At 55.2% G+C, this 21,666-nt stretch overlaps 1 protein-coding gene and 1 long non-coding RNA gene across 2 annotated transcripts in view; one reads left to right on the forward strand and one right to left on the reverse strand.

Moving 5' to 3' along the window:
- Positions 1-13,318, reverse strand: part of TSPEAR (thrombospondin type laminin G domain and EAR repeats) — a 57,503-nt gene extending 44,185 nt beyond the window's left edge. The window contains exon 1 of the mRNA XM_033856223.2: positions 12,717-13,318. Within this exon, the coding sequence (XP_033712114.2) occupies positions 12,717-12,801 (85 nt within the window). The 5' untranslated portion in view covers positions 12,802-13,318. The remainder of the gene's footprint in view (positions 1-12,716) is intronic.
- LOC117312199 (uncharacterized) lies at positions 11,651-20,056 on the forward strand. The gene is made up of 3 exons (XR_004526469.2): positions 11,651-12,470; positions 15,063-15,433; positions 19,027-20,056. It is a non-coding gene; the product is annotated as an uncharacterized lncRNA (long non-coding RNA).
- Positions 20,057-21,666: the final 1,610 nt, after the last annotated feature.

A 21,666-nucleotide genomic window follows, 5' to 3' on the forward strand; every position in this document is an offset into this window, starting at 1 on the left:
TTCAGGAGGCAAAGATAGCGCGCGCGCCACGCAGGCGGCAGGGCTGGCACGGGGACGAGGGGGTTTGGACGGGATGCTCATCTGCCCGCAGGGTCCCGCCCACAGAGGCATCTCCACTGATCTGAAGAGCCTCCTCCCCGTCTTCTCCTGCCAGGAGCCGAGGTGGGCGGGGCGAGGATGAGGGGGCGGCCCCGACTTCAGAGACCTTTGCAATAAAAACAATGCTCACTCCCGCTGGGCGCGATCATTCTTTGATCCAGCCAGCTTTCCGTGTTCCCTTATCGCACGTTCTCCAGGCGAGTGAAAATGTGAACAGCCGTGATGAATCCGGTTGCGGTGGCCTCGGGCTGCAGAAAGTGGAAGTCCAAACACTGAGCACCCAGAGGCTCGGCTGCCCCCAAATCCTGCTGCGCGTGAGTCCCCCCGATTCTACTGTCCTTAAAACTTGTGTATGAGTCAGCAATTATGGAATCAGAGTGAAAGGGGCCATGGAGATCAGCTCGTTCAACGCCTCAGATTATAGACCAGGATGGTCCGCACGGAAAGGATGTGTGGGCGCAGCTGAAGAAGAGGAAGGTGTGTGGTCCTAAGTGCTTCCGTGAGAAAAGAAAAAAGGTACCAAACCGACCATCGAGGCTTCCACTGAAGAAACTTGGACAAGAAGAGCAAGTGGAACCCCCAGTGAGGAGAAGGGAGTAGAAGGGCAGAAATCAATGTGATTGAAACAAAAGAAAAGTTCATTGAAACCAAAGCTGGTTCTTCAAGAAGATCAATAAAATTGATAAACTTCTAGCCAGACTGACAGGGAAAAACAAGAAGGAACAATGTATCAGTGTCAAGAACAAAAAATGAGATATCACTAAACATTTTTCAAAAATTAAAAGGAAGCAGAAATAGACTCAGGGACATAGAGAACAGACTTGTGGTTGCCAAAGGGGGGTGGGCAGGGTAGGGATGGATTGGGAATTTGGGATTAGCAGATGCAAACTGTTGTATACAGGATGGATAAACAACAAGGTCCTACTGTACAGCACAGGAAACTATATTCAATATCCTGTGATAAATCATAACGGAAAAGAACATGAAAAAGAATGTATGTATGTGTGTATAACTGAATCACTTTGCTGAACAGCAGAAATTAACACAACATTGTAAATCAACTATACTTCAATAAAATCAATGTTTAAAAAAGAAATTAAAAGGATAACGCAGAGCCTCTACAAACAACATTAGGCCTATATATTCAAAACCTTAGATGAAATGGACCAACTCCTTGATAGGCACAAACTGTAACCAAGCAGGGCCCTGTGGGGCCTTCCTGGGACACATCGCCCCTGTGTCCTCCACCTGCCTCTCGTTGGTAGAAAAACTGGAGCCTCCTGGGCCTTCCCTGAGTTCCAAAGAATACATTTAATCAGAGAAGTGAGAAAGTGTAGAAAATTCAGTCAAGCAAGACAAAGTAATAATAGTTTAGTCATTAAACAAAGTCAAAGAGCTTTAGTTCCTCCTCAAGGGCTGTAGGTAGTATCCTGAGTCTCACCACCGAGTTGTTTCACAGATACTGAAACCCCACCAGGTGGAGGAAGTTAACTGCATGCTGACCACAGGCATGTGGCCCCCAGACCGGTTGGAACCAGCAGGCTGACGATACTGATTCCTGATTACCTCACCACCAACCAATCACGAGATGATCACATACCACAGCTCTTTCCCTCACCCTGTCTTTAGAAACCTTTCCTAGAAGCCTTTGGGGAGTTCAGGTCTTTTGAGCGTTAGCCACCTGAACTCCTTCCTTGGCGCGTGCAGTAAACACCGCGCCTTCCTTCACCGCAATTCGGCATCAGTAGATTGGCTTTACTGTGCCTGCGCAAGGGGACCCAAGTTTGGTTCAGTGACAAAACTACCGAAACTCATGAAAGAAGAAACAGATAACTGGCATTTCCATATCTATTAAGAAAACTCCAGTTTCTTAGACATTCCTACTAAGTATCTGAAGAAGACAAAATGCCAACTCTACACCATCTCTTGTAGAAAATGGAAAAGGAGCTTGCCAGCTCCCATGACGAAAACCGTGTTATCAGAGCCAAAGATGTTACAGTGAAAGAGAACTACAGACCAATACCCTCATGAATACGGATATGAAAATCCTGAACAAGCCATTAGCTAATCAAATCCAGCAACATGCCAGAAAGGCAATACATCACAACCAAGTGGGGTTTATCTAGCAACTCAAGACTTCTTCAGTATTCAAATATCAATCGATGTGGGTACACAGCACCTCTCTATACTAGTTTCCCAATTTCCTGTGAATCTGTAACTATTTCAAAATAAAAAGTTTTAAAAAATCAGTTAATGTAATTCACCATGTTAACAGACTTACAAAGAAAACGATATGATCACCTCAGCAGACGCATAAAACGCATTTCATGAAGCCCAACATCCATTCATGATAAAATCTCTCAGCAACAGAAGAGAACGTTCCGCCTGAGAAAGCTAATCTGCAAAAAACTACAGCTAGCATGATCCTTAACGGTGGAAGACTGAGGGCGTTCCCCCAGGTTCAGGCACGTGAGAGTTGACATACATGCACCTCCTTGCTCTCTCCACCAGGGGGCATGGGGGGCGCGACACCCAGCGGCAGTGAGCACACCTAGCTCCAGGCCTTGGTTTCTAAATGCCACCAGCCACTGCAAGGGACCTGGGCTCCTTGGAGAAGCGCTTGACTCCAGGGGTGCTGGAAGGGTCCAAGGGACAAATGAAAGAGCTCCAGTGGTCAAAATGTCAGAGAGGGGTCATGGTCCCAAACGTGAAGCAATTCGAACAAGAAAATAATGATAATATTGTAGTAGAACTCAATAAAATTAACATTCTTTAGTCCATAACAGGACAAATAAACATATTGGGGGGGGAACAACTCTTCCTTAGAGAAGAATTTTAATGAATAATTGGAGATGGGCCGTAGAAGTAGAAAATCCCGTTAGCACACGGTAGTCACCATGCTGTAGGCAGGATCCCCAGAGGGTGCGGAAACCACAGGGCAAATGTTTCAGCAGAAGGAGGATATCTGCAACGTCTCAAAGAATCTCCCCCAGATATTCATTAATTACAAAGGGAGAAATAGTCACATCTTCAGTGATTAGACATAACAACACCAAGTCACCCCTGCTTCACTGGACACATTAGTTCTGTGGATTCTTCCCCTAGATGTAACAGTCCAAGTCCAATCATAAGAAAATGTCAGACAAACCCAATTGAGGGACAGCCCACAACACACCTGATCACTGCTCTTCAAAAGTGTCACAGTCACAAAGGACAAGGAAACTGTGAGCAATTGTCCCAGACTAGAGCCAACTAAGGAGACCTGATGAATGCACCGTGGGGTCCTGGAACAGAGGGAGGACACTCCTGGGAAGATGGTGAATCCGAAAAGTCTGTCCTTAGTGAACAGTAATGTCCCAATGCTGGTTTCTAAGACTTGGTAATTGATCTACAGTTCTGTGCGACGTTATCACTAGAGAAACCTGGGAGACGGGCATACGTGAATTCTCTGTACCCCTTTTAGGATTATTCCATAAAATAAACTAAAAAAAAATCAGCCCATGAGCTCAAACCACGCCTGGACTGACAGAAATTTTGGGTGTGCTCCAAACCTGTCAGGCCACCTGCTGCCTGCACCCCGCCCTTCACTGCTGTCCCTGAGAAAGCAGAAAGTCAACACCTGCTCAGCTTTTCCTTCCATCCCAGACTCTGGCCAAGCGTCAGCCTCAGAGCAGGGACAGCACTCATGAGGGGCTGAATTGTGTCCCAACGGGACGCTGCAGCCTCAGCCCCCAGCACCTGTGAATCTGACCTTATTTGGAAATAGGGTCTTTGCAGATACAATCAAGATAAAATGAGGTCTTGCGGGTGGCCCCTCATCCAACCTGATTGGTGTCCCTACGAAAGGGGGAACTTTGGACGCAGACAGGCACACACGGAAAAAGCCCTGTGAAGGTGAGGGTAGAGATCGGGGTGGCGCTTCCACAAGCCAAGAAGCCCCAAGAACTGTCAGAAAAGCCCCGGAAGCTAGGAGACAGCCTGGGGCAGGCTCTCCCCGACAGCCCTGGAAGGAAACAGCCCTCCGGCACCTTGACCTCAGAGGTCGGACGTCCAGACTATGAGATACATGTCTGCTGTGTGAGCCGACCCATCTGCTGCGCTGTTACTGCTGCCTACAAGCATGACTCACGTTACCTTTATTTAGAACCCAGATACGCCTCCTCTCTAACCTTCCAACCACAGAGGCGCATGACCTCGTTCAGCCAGCTGGGCGACCCCAGCAGCGCTCACCCTGACCAGGGGCCAGGACCCAGTGCCCACAGACACCGGCCCCGACTTGCAGCACCGCCTAAAATGGCAAGGTGACTTACACTCCACCCTGGGGTTTCTTTCTAGGACAAAAACGAGTAAAGGCGTCCCAAGCCAATTTCAAGAGTTTTGTGAGCTGAGCAATGACTCCTGGAACGACAAAGCTGCCGCTTCTTCTGTGGACCTGCTCTCAACAGCAACCAGGAAGGGAGGGTGTGGAGCCTCCCCAGGACAGCACACACACCCAGGAGGGGGTGAAGCCGACAGCCGAGCACATCACACACACACTCACACCCTCCTCCAGCCACCGCCCCCACCATGGCCGTGTCCACCCTGTCCGTCTGCTCCAGCGCCCTGAGCTACGGCAGCGGCTCTGCCTGCCTGGTCCCTGTGACTCCTGCACCGGCTCCTGCTGGCAGGTGGACGACTGCCCAGAGAGCTGCTGCGAGCCCCCCTGCCGCACCCCCAGCGGCTGCGCCCCGGCCCCCTGCCTGACCCTCGTCTGCACCCCAGTGAGCTGCGTGTCCAGCCCCTGCTGCCAACCAGCCTGCACCGGCCTCTGCACGGCCTCATGCCGCCAGCAGTCTAGCTGCCAGCCCCCCGCTGCACCTGCTCCCCCTGCCAGCAGGCCTGCCGTGTGCCCGTCTGCTGCACACCTGTCTGCTGCACACCTGTTTGCTGCAAGCCTGTCTGCTGCACACCTGCATGCTGCGAGCCTGTGTGCTGTGAGGCCGCCCCCTGCTCAGCCCCCTCGTGCTGCCAGCCCACCCCCTGCCCCTCGTCCTGCCGCAGACCCTCCTCCTCCGCAGCCCTGCTCTGCTGCCCCGCCTGCTGCGTCCCCGCCTCGGGCACGTCCCGCAGCTGACCGGCACGTCCCCCCAGGGCCTGCCAGGTGCTATGGGCCACCCCCACCTCTGCCATTGCCAGCCACCAGCCACCCTCAGGATTTAACCCAGCACGAGCTGTGGTCTACACCTCTACGTGAATGTGAGCTGACCTAGGACCCCAACAGGCAGGGCTTAGCCCATCCGTAGCCTCCCGATCAGGCCCAGATGAACCTGAAACAGCCCTCCCCTGTTACTGCGGGTCCCCAGGTTTCTCCTGAAAGCGATGGACACCGCTCTCCCCCCGAGTCTTTGGGGGTCTTGCTCTGCTCCGTCTCTGCCCCTCCTGCTGCTGTGTGGCCTGCCCGCCCTCACGGGGTCTTGAGCTGAGTGGATAAACTCTCCGTCCTCCCCAGCTGGCTGTATGTTTCATTGCTTCCGGCCCGGGGCTGACGTAAATAACTCCGGCCTCAGCAGCCTTGGAGCCAAGCCATGCCCTGGGAGCATCTCCAAGGGAGTTGAGCTTGGAGGCCCACCCCGGCGGCCCCAAGGCCCTCGACTCCTGCGTCTGTATCTCCGGGCAGCTCTGGGTGGCTGTGCTGTGTGTCTGAGATTGTGGTGGCCAACGCCGCCTGGCCAGCGGCCCCTTGGCGAGAGGGACCCTTGCCCCCGGCCTGGCTCTGCCTGGTCAGCCTGAGGACGCGCAGAAGGCGGGGCCCCGCTGGCTCCTGGCCTCCTGGGACGCAGCTGGAGTGGAGCATTCCTGCTGACCACCAGCTGCGCCTGTCCCTCCAGCCCTCCTCCAACTGTGAGCTTTATTCAATCTTCAAACGTCCCAACCTGCCTTGTCTGTGCCACATAGACTAGTGACGACGCCCCCTCCCCCGCCCCGGCTCCCGGCTGGGTGGGGAAGAGGCCAGCGGGTAGGTGACTTCCAGGGCCCACACTCTGGGGCCTGAGGGTGACCCTTGGGGCCGGTCTGGATGGCGCCCCCATGTTTCCTGGAGCCCCAAGCTTCCCATGGCCAGCCCTCATTCCTAACCAGCCTTCCCTCCACCTCCCCCCTCCTCCCAGGGCCACCTCTAGCTCTTAACCCTACCCTGCTATTGACGTGACCCCTCCCTCCCTCCCAGGAGGACATGAAATCCAGCAAGACGTTCCCCAGAAGGAGGGGGGTCAGCAGTGAATGCCCCCTTAGAGCAGGTCTGAGAGATCACCTGACCCTCCGGTGGGCTCCCCTGGAGAACCGGGTCCAGACTCCCTGACTGGCTTCTCCAGTGCCACTATCCCCCAAATGGGGGTCCTCAGGGAATCTGCCGGTGGAAGTAGGGGCCTCCTGCAACTAGAACTGGGTGGTGGAAATGGGTACAGACAGACTAGCGCCCTACGGCCCTCCTCCTACATTCTGGGGCTGCAGAGGGAGGTGGGAGTCCTGAACCCAGCCTCCCCTGGGGCCCCGCCCCTCCCCACCACTCTCTAGGGGACCCTGCCCCTGCCTCCTGGGACCCTCGTATGGAGGAGAAGGTGTGAGAAATCAATTCCCCCAGCTATTACAGGGGCCAGAAAATTCACCGGGGCTCTGCCCACCAGGGCCTCTTCGATGCCTTTAGCAGCCAACCCCACCAGCACCCCCATCCCAGAGACCAGTGAACTGTGGGGCCCCAGCTTCCTGTACGCCTTGGCTCCTCTGCCAGCTGGTGAAATCCACAGGCCCCTTCTCAGAAGCACGAATTTAACTGCATAAAATATAATACTCCGGATTTCGGGGGGAGCCCATTATCATTACCAATTACAAAAAAATAAAATAAACAATTGTAATGATGTAGTGAGGTGTGGGCTTTTTTATTAAGGCATTAACAAGGGGAGCGGCGGGCCTCAGGCGGATGGGGACAGAACGTTTGTGCATATTTGCGCGGGGCCGGAGGATGCCGGTGGCGCAGCTGGTGACAGTCCCGGGTGTGGCTAAAAGCAGGCACGTCCCTCACTGGGAGCTGCTGCGTCGGGGTTAGTTATGGAGACGAAGGTGCAGCGCGTCCTGCCCAAGTGCACGGCCACTGAATCGCAGCCCCCGACCCTGGATGGAGCCAGCTGCGTCGGGGACAGAGCGCACGCGGACGGCGGCGGCGGCCAGTCACCAACGACGGGTGACCCTTCCCTGGGGCGCCCCAAGCTCAGCGCTCGACACCTCCCCCCCCGACGCGCGACACGCGGAGCGAGGCATCCCGGGGAGGGCCGTTCACCAGCGCAGGGGTCCCCGGAGCGCCCACCTGAGCTTCGTCCCCATGCGGCGGCACCCAAGCCCGGCCACCGCTGACCCCGAGAGCCCCAGCCCGGAGCCACCGTACCGCCCGCCTGCGCCACGTGGAGCTGCCGAGCTGCCGCGCCCGCGGCCTGGAAGAATTTCCCGTCTCCCTCGGTTACCCGCTGCAGCAACCGCGGAAAAGCGCGGGGCCAGAAAGGCAACCGAATTTCACCACCTGGGTAGATGTCCTGCGGCTTCTTCCCAGCGGCGAGCGGGCGCGCACACGCACTCACACTAATACTCACACGTGTTCACGCACCCGTGCACACTCACATATCCACGCGCGCGCGCACACACCCCGCCTTCCCCTCGGCGTAGGAAGACACCCACACCCGGTCCACGCGCTCCCTTAGGTCCCGCCAGGCCGGCAGGGGCGACAGCGAGGCCCGTGCTGTGGCCCCAACACCGCCCCGCCCAGAGGTGGGCAGCTCCTGCCTTCGGGGTCACCTCCCTTCCCCCTTCCATCACCTGAGGCCCTACCGGGGGCGGAGGGGGCGCTCTCCGGGCTGCAAACCGACCGTGGGGTCACCGTGGAGGCGGGGTGGGCATCCTCCTTTTCCTCTCGCACCTCCCAGCGGCGGGTAAGTACCCCCCGGCAGTGCCAGAGATGCTCACTAGAGTGGATTCGCCGGAGACCCCCACAAAGTCCCCAAAGCGCCATGCCCCGACCTGGGGGTGGGATGAAAAGTGAGCTCCCCACCCCGAGCCCCAGCCCCTCCGAGGACCGAGACCCGCGGGAAGGAACCGGCTTTCAGGCTTCCTGCTCGGGGCTGGGGGTGGGGTCACGTGGGGGCGTTAGCGTGAGCATGGCTGCTGGGTGAGGAGGGGTCTCCGAGAGGCTCGGGGAGCCCCCAGCCCCCGGCCCGGACCCTCCTAAAGGCAGAGATGTGTGGTTGGGACGCCGAGGGTGACAGCCAGGGGCCACGTCCCCGTCGCTCCCCAGACTCTCAAGATGGGGAGACAAGTGGGTGACCTCCCATCCCCACCCCACACAGACGTAGAGGTTCCTGTAAGCCCAGAGCTCAGAATCCACCCGGGGTTGTCGGGGGAGGAGGATTGCGGGCGGGGGAGAGGGAGAGATGGGGGAGTCCGGCTGGAAACACAGCCCATCCCCACCCCACACAGACGTAGAGGTCCCTGTAAGCCCAGAGCTCAGAATCCACGGGGGGGGGGGGGGGATTGCGGGGGAGGGGGAGGGAGAGATGGGGGAGTCCGGCTGGAAACAGAGCCCAGAATCCACCCGGACGGGGGGGGAGGAGGATTGCCGGGGGTGGGGGGGGTGGGGGGGGAGGGAGAGATGGGGGAGTCCGGCTGGAAACACAGCCCATCCCCACCCCACACAGACGTAGAGGTCCCTGTAAGCCCAGAGCTGAGAATCCACCCGGGGGGGGGGGAGGGAGAGATTGCGGGGTGGGGGGGAGGGAGAGATGGGGGAGTCTGGCTGGAAACACAGCCCAGACCCCGAAGCGTGCGTTGGTGGCTTCCTAGACCTTATCCTGGAAAAAGACCTCCTGGAAATCTATGATTTACTCTTAAAAATCAAAACCAAAGAACCAGCATATAGTGTATGAGGTTGCATTATAAAAATGAATATTCTTGGGCTTCCCTGGTGGCGCAGTGGTTGAGAGTCCGCCTGCCGATGCAGGGGATGCGGGTTCGTGCCCCGGTCCAGGAGGATCCCACATGCCGCGGAGTGGCTGGGCCCGTGAGTCATGGCTGCTGAGCCTGTGCGTCCGGAGCCTGTGCTCCGCAACGGAAGAGGCCACAACAGTGAGAGGCCCGCGTACCGCAAAAAAAACAAACAAAAAAAAGAATATTCTTGGTTTCCTAATTTCTGTGCAAACAACGCCCTGGTTTAACGGTTGAGAATTCTTTAAAAGGAAATGGCGTCAGGCTGACAGTGTGTCTCCAGTTGCCAGCCACACTCCAGCCCTGCAAAACTGTCAAGCAGCCCAGGTGGGCCTTTCAGCCTCGGTCCCCACATGACCCGCCCCTTGGCGGCCTCTCCTTCCTGTGGCCCACGCAGAGTGGCTCCAGGGGCCACCTGGGGTGTGGAGCTCAGATGAAGCTGGTGTTGAACAGGGCGCCGGCCTGGGGCTGGGGCGGCTGGGACGCAGCCTCGGGGGGCCCCCAGCACCGAGGGCGGGGTGGGAAGCCACACGTGGACAGAGGACAGCTGACTGGGGATCTAGCAGCAGCTTCCTAACTGCAAACTGCTCATCGGCCTTGCTCACGGCCCTGCTGGCGGCTGCTGGAGCCCAGAAGGGGGCGTCATGCCCACACAGGACTCCCAGCAACCGGCATGCAGGCCTCTCCAGGTGGCCAGGATTCCCCAACTCCCTGGGCAGCACTGCCCTTCCTGCAGCGTTTCCATTCACAGAGCCCAAAGGACAGGGTTGAAGAATTCCTGGGAGGCGCCAGCAAGGGAGGAGAAGGGCTTCCTCCCCCCGCAGCCCCATGCCCCTCAGTGGCCACCTGCCTGCAGCCTTCACACCCCAACTAGCTTGTGTAATGCAGATCTGTGCCCCTCATTCCCTGGGCACTTCCTCTAGCTCCAGGGATGCACTCCACCCCAGAGCCCAGGTGTGACCACCTGACCGCCCCGGGGTCCCCCACACCTGCCGAGAGCCTTGCCCACGCACGGACCGGGCTGCGGTGTGACAGTGCGGGCGCAGCGCCTTCCCTGCAGGGGCGTCGAGCAGGTGAAGGAAGGAAGGGGGTGCTGAGGGTGCTACGTTCACCAGGTTCCCACGCCTCGGCACGGCCTTGAGCCCTGGCTGCGGAGCTGCCTCTGACTTTCCCGGGGTGACAGAGGACACTGTTCTGACACCCCACGGCAGGTCACCCCGCTCCAAGCGCCCACCCCCTGCACCCCGCCAGTGACCCAGCCTTGGGGTCCAGCTGCCCCCGCTACGGCCTCCACAGAACCCCTCCGCCTTGGCCTCCCGCCCACGTGGAGACAATGCTGGGTCGGGCCAGGCTGGGTCGGGGGTGGACGGCAGGCTCTCTGGCCACAGCGGCTGGTCACTCCCTGACCAAGAGCCCGGGTCTAGAATTCAGGCCACCAAGCTGCCCCCTGGCAGGACACCCCCAGCCACTTTCTTGGCACCACGCACATCACGCCCCCCGGAGTCGTGGACTTTGTGTGGGAGCTGAAGGTCTTCCACTCCTGGTTCAGCCTCTGTCCCGGGGCAGCCGGCCCGGCTTGCGGGCGCAGCGGAGGGGTCCGAGTATCAGAAGACCCAGGCTGGCTCTGGGGTCAGCGAGGCCCCAGGATCCTGCCTGCCACAGTCACCCAGGGGAACCCGCCCCACACACCCGCTGCGCGCCCGGAGCCCCGGCCTCTCTGCTGCAGACCTCCTCACCCTCCCGCCCTGAGGCTGGCCCAGCAGCTGCGGCTGGTTTCCCAGCCTGCGCCTCCCACCTGCCCCCCGCAGCCTCTTCGTGTTGACAGCCTGCCAGGGTCAGCTGAGGCTCTCTGAGACTTGACCCGTCCTCAGACGCCCCTGTGCAGAAGGGCCCGCCCCAGGCCCCAGCCCTTAGCAGAGGGTCTGCACCAGACCCGGGGCAGAGGTGTAACCTCAACTTCCTCAGCGGCAAAACTGTCCACACGACCTCCTGTAGGGGCTGCTGTCTCATGGTCATAGACTCGGACGGGCTTGGGGAAGGGGGACAGGACTTCAAAACCCGAGGTCGTCACAGCCAAGGTCCAGGTACTTCACACACAGCACCACAGACCCAGGAGCAGGGCTAAGGGAGAGTGAAATCCAAACCCGCACAAACCCTACGGTGGAACCTCCTGTGCTTTTCAAAACCAAATGCGATCCAAGTGACCTCTAACTGTTTGAGTCCTGACTAGCCGTTATCGAGTGTCTTGGGAGCTTCCAAATTTAGTTCAATATTTACTTGGCTTTTATCTTTTCCCCCTGGTTGTCGGTATTGATAACTGGGTCATCTTTTAACTATTTGCAGCATACCTTCAGGGGAGAGGGGGCGGGCTTTATAAATAACCTTTATTATTACTATGCAAGTTGATTCTGTTCCCAGTGCTGAAGGGAACATGAAGATACACGTCTGTGACTCACCCCACCTGGGAGACACTGAGTGCTCCGCACGACGCAGGTCGGGTGCTGCGCCCCAGACCCCGTGTGCGGGTGTGTCCTCCACGCTCAAAGCCGGGTGGGGGCGGCGGTGTTTCAGGGCTACCGGTGGCCTCGGCTTCTGTGTGGCTCGCACATCACGCATCCCAAGGCTGTGACCGCAGCAGGTGCAGGGGCCTTGGGGCCCTGGTGTTCCTTCCCAGCACACACCCGGGGGCTGCTCCCCTCCACCCGCACGGCCTGGCTGTTCCCTGGGGGGCTGGGGATTTTTAGGGAGCCCCCCTTCCGGTGTGAACACAGGTCAGCGTTCCAAACTTGGGTCACCGTGGTCCATCTCCTGATCACATCGTTGGGAACCAAGTGCCGTCAGAGCAAAGGGCCATAACACGCGGGGACCCGGGAGGATTCCCGGAGCCCAGAACGAGATAGTTGCAAATTAAAAAGTGCAAAAGCGGGGGCCACGCACAAAGCCGTCTCAGCGCCACCACCCTCGGCGAGGCCGCACGCGCATCGCTCGCTCCCATCCCCGAGCTCAGCTTCTAGCTTCCGGTCTCATTTCCCCTTTACTCTGTCAGCGTTAGGTCGGATAAATAAAGTCTCTTGGTAGAAACTGCAGAGAGACGTGATGTCGTGGTCACTGGCGGGTCAACTCGGCCTTTCTAAGGAGAAGGGGATGGGATCTCCCCTCCGACTCCGCTCTCCGCTGGAGGGGGTCTGCGTGCCTGGGGCCGGCCCCACGTGCCCCTCTTCTCGCGGGACACGACTGCCCGGCCCCAGCGGCAGGTCTGCACTGTGCCAAGTGCAGCCCTGGCTTCTCTGTCCACGGCGGGCAAGTGCCCCGCCAGCCGCTGGACCTCATTCCTCCGGCAGGTGTAAGGCCTTCCTGGAGGCCAGCAGGTAAGTACTGTGAAGGGCCTGGGATGGGGGAGGGTAACCCTTTGCAAGGAGTCCCCACCCTGTTGGCATTCCTCTCCTGAGCGCCCTGCTGCCCCCTTTAACCTTCTGTCCCTCCTTCTGGTCCAGCTGCCGCTGCTCCCGTGGCCACTCAGCACCGTGACCTGGACTCGGCCTGAGAAAGTGGCACCGCACGCCCGGCGCCCCTCCCGGCCCCCGCGCGTGCTCCGCCCCGTGCCCCCCACTTACCCGTGCAGGGCTCCCATCTCCCGGCGCCTCGGCCCGGGGTCGCCAGGGCCAGGAGCACGACGCACAGAGTCAGCAGGACAGACATGAGGGGCCCCGGCTCCCAAGCTCCATCCAGGGGCTCCACACACGCCCGCACGGGGAGGCACCCGCTCCTCGCACGCCTGGCTTGCCCCTTCCAGGGCGGCCTCGCCCCGGCGGTCACTGCGGTGGCCACATCCCCGGGGCCTGCGCAGGGACAGCGGCGCCCGGTGGGGACGGGACTCAGGTGGTACTGGCAGGTCGGGCTGCAGCCTCACTCTATCTCACTTACACCTGGGCTGTGGTCCTGCCCTGCAGGTGACAGCTGATAACATCTCGGCGGGGCCGAGATTAGTCATTGGCAAAGAGCATTTTTCCCAAAGGAAAGACAGAAATAGATCATCGGGAGAGCTGAGAGCAAACCAGAAAACTCCCGCTGGTGTTCCCTGGGTGCAGACCCCGCGCCCACCGCGGGCAGAGGACGGGAGCTCCGGCCACCCGCCGGGAGGAGGGAGCAGAGCCGGTGGGCGGTCCTGAGCTGGCCGTGGTCCCCACGCGGCCGCCCAGGGCTTTTATCTGGTGCCCAGCCCTCCCCAGGGCGTGTGGGTTTGTCAACAGCGGGGTTTCAGGAATTTCCCTCGGGAGGGAAGTCAGTCCTTCAGGGCAACAGCTAATGAGGAGACAGGAGCGTCCGGGGAGAGGCGTGGCCGCGAGGCGGGTGGTTCGTTTCCTTGGCGATCGGCCACTGGGCTCTGGCCTCCCCAAACCGCGGTCCACGTGCAACGCTGCTCCAGGCCGGGTAGTTACTAAGTGTGATTATTCTTTTTTAAAACCCCTCCGCTGAGTGTGCAAGGACAGACCAGGGAGAGGGGACAGGGAGAGAACTCACAGGCCCCCAAAGGGCACCCTTTCCTCGTTTCAGAGGCAGCGTTATGGTTGTGAACCCCAAGCTGTCCCCGGGAAGCCCCAGCTCCAAGGTGTGGGCAGAGGCCGGTCTGACACAGAAGGGGCTTGTGGAGGACACAGACCCTGGGGTTAGGGCTTGGGGGGAGGGGGAGGGGGAGGGAGAGGGAGGGAGAGACAGAGACAGGAGACAGAGAGAAGGGGGCTGTAGGCACGGAAAGCATATGTGAAAGGCTCTTCCCGTAAAACAGCCGCTGTGACTCCAGAGATTCTTGCTGTCTGTCTCTCCGTCTGTCTGTCCACACGCAGGTGTTTTACATCCTAGTCAGAGGGTCTCTTTTTCTGGGGTCACATGAAGAAACTCTGTGACCCCCCCCCAACTTACACCTGCCCCCTCAGAGCGCCAGGGATCCCTGGGGGGGCCTCCCTCACCCCTGCCCCAGGGCCCCTGCCCACCCGGGTCCGGGCGGACCCACAGGGTAGGGAAGGAGACTCTGACCCCGCGGGACCCCAGGAGCTGTGAGATGCTCACACGCGGTACAGATACGGGCACCGTTTGATGAGAGGAAGGACGCAGTCCCCCCAGAGAGGGAAGGCCTGGTCTTTGGAGAAGGGACAGGAATTTAAATTGAACAAATTGAGCTCTTCTCTTTTCTTTCGCAATTGATGAGAACTTTGGGGTCACGGTGGCCCTGGGTGGGGCAGGGCAGGTCAGAAGGACAGGTGACTTCCCACAGGATGGGCAGGTGGCCCCTCGGGCAGGGCCACCAACCCAGGCAGCGTCCCTGTGACTCCTGCTGACCTCGCCACATGACCGATAACCTCTGACCCCCAAGTCTCTTGCTGACCTTTAACTGGTTGATAAAAATAAAATCATGTATCGTTTTTTAACAACCAGATTTGAAAAATCAAAATTATGTTACCTGGAACCCTTCCAAAAAGGTTTTCCTTCTATTACATTTGACCCAGTAATACTAGTCAGACTCCTGACGGTCAACAAGGGTCTTTGGTGAAAATTTATTCATTTTTAAAGCTACAGAAATATGTGCCTGAACGCAGAGAAAAGCTCAGAATCCCCTTCTCTAGACTGGCTCCCGTGTGACCTCGGACAAGTCACATGAATGCTCTGAATTGTTTCCACATCTGTAGAACGTGCCTCTTAAGCCCTGCACGGCAGGGACGTCCTGTGAGCTACGTGCTGGGTTCAGTTTACATGAAGCAGCATTTCTGCAAACGCGTCCCAGTCACACGGCTCTGAGGGACTCAGCCAGAGTAGGGGGATTCCACGTCCCTCCCCGGGGACACACAAGCGCCCAGGAGTGGAAGCCTCTGAGCCTTTGGCAACAAAGAAAGCTGCTTACGGCTTTCTATCCCAGTTTTCCCCAGGCTCATCTGCCGTGGAAATCGCTTTTCCCCACATCACAGGCACTAACGTCACAGAGATGCGTCCCCAGAACCCACTAAGACAAATGCGTGTGAGAAGAACAGAGCACGACCCTGCCCCTGTCTGTGTGGCTGTTCAGAAGCTGCGCGAACTTTTCACAGATGGGATTTCCCTCTTGGGAAGTCCCGGGAAGAGCAAGCCGGAATGCCAGCGCATCCTGGGCCGGCTAACTGCCTCCGAATGAAAGCATAGGAAACCTCCCGAGAAGGTCCCGGAACACATGCTGCCTAAGTGGTGCTGACTGCCCCTCTCCACCGTGTGTCCACTTCTCTGGAGCTGTTCAGCCCGGAAGAGAGGCTTGTATGCCAGCCAGGGGTGCTGCTTCCTCCAGGGAAACGGGGAGAAGTGACAGGTAAGGGAGAAATTTGAAATGGTAACTTTAGGTGAGAAAAACATATCACCTAATCCCCTGGTCTTTCTATTAAACTAACCTGTCACTTATGCAGACTGTGGAACCTCAGTGGTTTTTAGTCATTCAAAGGCACAAACGCTCCTCTGAAATCTGCCATAATTTGGTATTTAATGACCATTGTTCTAAGGATGTTTGGAAATGTCTCTGGGGAACAGAAGAGAACACTTGGCATGTGACCGTGAGTCTCGATGGACTTGGGAGGACCCAGCAAGCTTGGACAGTGAGGATAACCGACCCCAGGCTAACTGCTCCTGGGCCAGGGCCCCTCCCAGGGCTGGGCTGCCACCTGGCACCCAGCTGTGCTCCCATCAATCGCTGACTCACCTGGCGAGGAGCACGTGACACCCACTGTCTGTGGGAAATGCAGGCTAGAATTCCATTTTGAAAGTGATCTAAATTCCATTTTGAAAGTGATCTAATTAGGTTATTGAGTAAGAGAATAGAGCTTGCTTTTCTTATCACAAGAAGCGTTCTTTAGATAACTAGGGCTAGTAACCCTTTGTCTGCTAAGGGGTTACTGCAGATATTTTCTCCCTGTCACTTCTTTTATGATGCTTTGGTTTAAATGCTTTTTTTTTGGATACTTTTTGATGCTTTTGTCTTTTGCCAGGTACTTAAATTCTTTATTTAATCAGCAACAGTTTCCTTAAGACTTGTGTGTCTTGAAGGACTTTCGAATTTTCTGCGGTTGTATTTGTGTAACTCTCTATCCTTCTGGAGTGTGGTCTTGCATATTTGGAATGCAGTGAGTTGAACTCTATTTCCAGAAAGCTGCTATGCACACGCAATTTATTAAATACCTCTCCTTCCCCACCACCTTGAAATGTCACATTTATGGTGGATTCCGCGCCTACGTATACTTGGATCCATTCCACTAATCTCTGTTCTACTAACCTCTGTCTCTTTTCTTTCCCAGCATATTATTTTGACAACAGCATTTATAATAAGTGTTCATACGGACAGATAAAGGATATAAGCACTAGTTTTCACTTTTCAAGAATGTATTAGCAATCCTCACGTATTGTCCCATATGACCTTAAAAACGATTGGTTCTCATCTCGGCCTTTCAAATGAAATTTGAACAAATGAGCAAAAAGCATTACAGGAATACCTATTGGAATGGCAATAAGTTTAGAGATTAATCTCAGAATACTGGATATTTTTATGATATGAAGTCTTCCCACTCAGGGATATGTGTATCTCTGTTTATTCCAACCTTGAATTAAATTCATCAAAAAAATTATAGTTTTGACTGTAGAGATCCTGTACTTTTTCTATAAAGTCATTCCTGTAAATATCCTATAAATTTATTTGTGATTTTATCATCATCATGAACATAATCCCCCCATTTCCACTTGTCGTTGGTTATTGCTAGTATAAAGAAAATTGGGGGAATTCCCTGGCTGTCCAGTGGTTAGGACTCTGTGCTTTCACTGCCGAGGGCCCAGGTTCGATCCCTGGTCGGGGAACTAAGATCCCACAAGCTGCGTGGGACACAGCCAAAAAAATTAATTAAAAAAAAGAAAAGAAAACTGGTTCATTTTTGTACAGTTATCTTGTATCTAACAACTTTAAATTTACTAAGTGATTTTAGAATCTCTCGTTTTTCTAGACAAACATTGTCTACAACTAAAACTAATGTTGGCCCTTCTGTTTTAATATGTGTGCCAGCCTGTCTTCTTATTTTATGGCATGAACCAGAGCCTTCAAAACAATGTTGGAGGGCTTCCCTGGTGGCGCAGTGGTTGAGAGTCCGCCTGCCGATGCAGGGAACACGGGTTCGTGCCCTGGTCCAGGAGGATCCCACATGCCGCGGAGCGGCTGGGCCCGTGAGCCATGGCCGCTGAGCCTGCGCGTCCAGAGCCTGTGCTCTGCAGCGGGAGAGGCCATGACGGTGAGAGGCCCGCGTGCCGCAAAAACAAACAAACAAAAAAAAAACACAATGTTGGAAACAGTGACAATGACGAGCTTTTCTCATTCCTGAGTTCAGTGGGAATCACAGTAGCGTTTGGAAGCACTATCATATTAAAGGATTTTTTCTCTTTTCCTCTTTTCCTTAGAGGAGGAAGGGCTGCTGCCTTTTCTCAAATGCTTCTGCACCTCGATTGATATGATTTCACATATTGTCTATTGAATTTGTCAATGGAATTAATCACAAGATCTCTTCCTAATGCTGAACCGTCCTTCCATTCCTGGGGTCAGCACACGGGGTCGTGGTGCATCCTTCTTCTAACACACTGCCGAGTCCACCCAGCGTTGCACTTGGAATGCTTGCTTTCACACTCACATCCTTCTCTTCTCCTCGCTCTTCCCAGACAGGCTCCTGGGGCTCAGTCTTACCACCAGACTCAGGGGACACAGCCTGTACCTCTGTGCTGAGCATCGGGCCGTATCTGCAGCTACTCGCCTGACATCCCCCACCCGCCGGCATCTCAAAGGCACTGTCCCAACGCTCCCCGCTCAGAGCAGACCCCGTCCTGGGTGCAGGCTAGAAACCCAGGACTCATCCTTGGTACCCTCCTCAGGAAGTCCCATTGAGTTTACCCCCCAATACTCCTGCCTCCTGCCCCCCACACTCCTGGTCCAGCCACCCCCGTCCCGCACTGCCTCTGCTCAGCCATCTCCCACGCCCTCTGGGCCTCCTGCACCTGCCAGTAGCCACCTCTGCAGACTCCAGACCTGGCCTGGCTGGTCTCTCTTCAGTGGCTCCCAGAATAAAGACAACATCCAGGGTGTGGCCTGGGGGCCGGCCCTGCCTGTCCCCCAGCTGCAGTCTCCCCTGTCCACACACACGCCACGTCCAGGCTGTGCCTCTTCCTGCCCTGGGCTGTTCCAGGTGGGGCCGCTCCCCAGCACCCTCCACCTCCCTGGCCTGATTAACTCCTGCGGGGAAGCCTCCCTGCAGGAGCTCCCTTGTTCAGGTGACCCTTTGAATAACGTCTGAAGCCCTGGTGCCCAGGCCACACCTTGTGGGCCTCAGCCTTGTATCCTGGCATTCAAAAACATGTCGTCAATGGGTGAACTTACTATCTTGATCGTGGGGTGATGCTAAGGTTCTCCCAGCTTTATGAAACTAACCAGGGGGCTTTCCAGGCTTTCCCATGGTCTAGAATCCTTTGACTATGGTAAGAATTTGTTTTCTGGTGATAAACTGGGCCTCATTTGTGAAAATGTTTGAGGCTGCTTCTTCTTGCAACATTTTAAAAAACTTTTCAAGTCTACAGAAAAGTTGACGAAAAATGTGCTTTAATGCAGCAGTTGTTAATTAACACTCTGTCATATTTGCTTCTCTCTTATGCCTATATGTGCCTATAGAAACTCTTTTTTCTGTTGAACCATTTGGACGTAAATTGTTAACATGACCTTCACCCCAGATATTTCTGCATGTGTTTCCTAAGATAAGGTCACACTCCAATGTTTCTACAATAAGATTATCATACCATTAATCCAATGACGACCATAGTTAAGTTCCAGATTGGGACTCTTTCAATGATGTACGTTTCAAACAAACTCACAATTTCTTTTGTGTTTAGTTGTTGACTCTTTATACTTCATGAGTTAATATCGATGACTTATTTGATGAGCGATCAGCGAAGCAGCCTGCGAGCTGAGTGTCATGCAGGCCAGCGCGCACGAGGAATCTGCTGCAGCCCCAGAAGCATCGAGAACAGATCTCTGGGCTTGGAAAGCGCGGGAAACGATGGAAAACCTGAGTCCTCTTCTCACCCTTCAGCTGTGGAAGAGGAACTTCACAGAAGAACTGGAATGAGCCGTGCAGTAGAGATCCTCGTCCTGCCTTGGGATTAAAGGTGTTTATAGGGGGGTCAATGCCGTCTTCTCTTTGCCCTTAAGAAAAGTTTCACTCTATAACAACTACTTTACCCATAAAACGTGACTCATTTTCATTGTATAAAAATATAATTAAGCAAAAGAGGGGAAAGGGTGTCTCTAATTCTAGACAATCACTTTTAAAATTTTAGTCTCGATCTTTCCATAAGCCTATATGTAAACATATAGCTGATGCGGTTTCACAATGTGATATTATGTCATATACATCTTCGCCTAGACAGAGGCAACGCAGAACGGAGGTTAAGACACAGACTCTTCAGCCAGAATTCCTGGCTTTGAATGCTGGCTCTGTTAATTATTAGCTGTGCAGATCCTAGGCAGATAACTTACCTCCTCTGTGCCTCTGTTACTTCCTGGGTGAGATGGGCATAATGGCAGCCCCTGCCTTGCCAGTTTGTTGGGAGGGTTACATGAGGTGGTACATACAGTAAGCGCTTACAATAGCCCCTGAAGTACCGGGAGCACGAGACACAGAGCCACTGCTGCTTCCATTGTTCACTTATCGTACTGTGAACAACTTCCCAATAAATACACACCAGTCTCGTCATTCTAACGGCTGCTCCCCGATTCTCCGTGATGACACGCCTGCTGGTTAAATAAGGAGAGTTGCATCACATGGCATTTTAAAACGTATGCCTTGAACGGTACATAGATTTTGGAATTAGAAATTAGAATTAGAATCGAATGCTTGATAACAAACTGTCAGGAGACACTTCTCCCTGGGTCTCTGGCTTATCTTATTTCTGCTTATCTTGTGAGCCTCATGGGCACCAAGGGTCCTTAGTTCTGAAATATCTTTTCAAGGGTATTTGTAGAGGGAATGGCCTGAAATTCAGAGACAGTGTCTGTCTTGGGAGCAATAAGCCAACATGCTTGCCGTCCGGTAGATTAGAGACACTGTCCGGTAGATTAGAGACACTGTCCGGTAGATTAGAGACACTGTCCCGTAGATTAGAGACACTGTCCGGTAGATTAGAGACACTGTCCCGTAGATTAGAGACACTGTCCCCTCCAGAGACAAAGGTTCATGCTTGCCACCTGTTATGGGCTGAGTTGTGTCTCCCTAAAATTCACAGGTTGAAATCCCAACCCCCGCACCTTGGAATGTGAGGTGTCCTTGCAGATGTCATTGGTTAAGCTGGAGTCATTCTAGAACAGGGGCTCCCTAATCCAATACGACTGTGCCCTTATATAAAGGGGACATTTGGACACAGACGTACACACAGAGAGATGCCACGTGCAGATGAAGAGATCGGGGTGACGCTCCTACAAACCCAGGGACACTGAACATGGCCAGCAAAGCCCCAGAGGCTAAGGGACAGCCTGGAACACATTCTCCTCCTGACCCTCAGAAGGAAGCAGCAGTGGTGACACCCTGGTATCAGGCCTCTGGCCTCCAAAACAGTGAACAGTAAACGTCTAAGCCCCTGGGTTTGCGGAGCTTTGTCACAGCAGTGCTAGCGAACGAATACGCTGCACGTTAGACAACGTCCATGCTCCCTAAGCTCGGGCTCCTACAAGGCAACCCACTGCGTGTGCGCGTGTCGCCTGGGCCTTCGCGTCACCCTGTGGGGCCGGTACAGATGCTGCCCGCTGCCATCATGGGGGGGACACACTGCCTCTGTCTCTGGCCCAGGAGCCTCACGTCCTCTGCCAGAATCCCCGATACTGTGTCCGGCCGACCTGACCATATGCAGGTGGGGTCACACCTCAGCCCTTAAGAGTTCTTGATGTAAACCTCTAGAAGGGCCCAGAGGGAGTTTACTTTGACATGAGCCAGATGAGGTGGATGGAGAAACACACACGCGCACACACACACACACACACACACACACACACACACACGTCCCAGGAACCTGTCTGGCTGTTTCTCCTTTTTTGGGGGGTGGGGGGGGGGGGTTAAATATTAATGGCATCTGTGACATCCCAGTATTGATTTCAATTATTTTTAAAATCTCAAATCTATACACAAAATGCTGCCTTTGACTTGAACATTTTCACTGGTACGGGGTCATTTCTTACAGTGGAGAAAAGGTAGAACAATCTAAATGTCTAAAAATAGAATTAGTGTGATTAAAAAATGTATCACATAAATTTCAATAACTCTAATACATTTCTCCTTCTTAACAAGACAAATGCCCTTCCCTCCCCGTCCTCCAGGTGCCTCTCATTCCCAAATCCCTGCTTTTGTTCTCCTGGGTGTCTTTGGTCCTTGAGGTCGTCCTATCAGTAGAGACACCCGAAGCCCAGGTGTCCCTCAAAGCTCCCCCAGGGTCCCTGAAGCTCTCCCGGCAGTGTCAGCCTGGGCCCTTCTGCTCCACCAG

Source organism: Tursiops truncatus, chromosome 4, assembly GCF_011762595.2.
Source record: "Tursiops truncatus isolate mTurTru1 chromosome 4, mTurTru1.mat.Y, whole genome shotgun sequence".
Lineage (NCBI taxonomy): Eukaryota > Metazoa > Chordata > Mammalia > Artiodactyla > Delphinidae > Tursiops > Tursiops truncatus.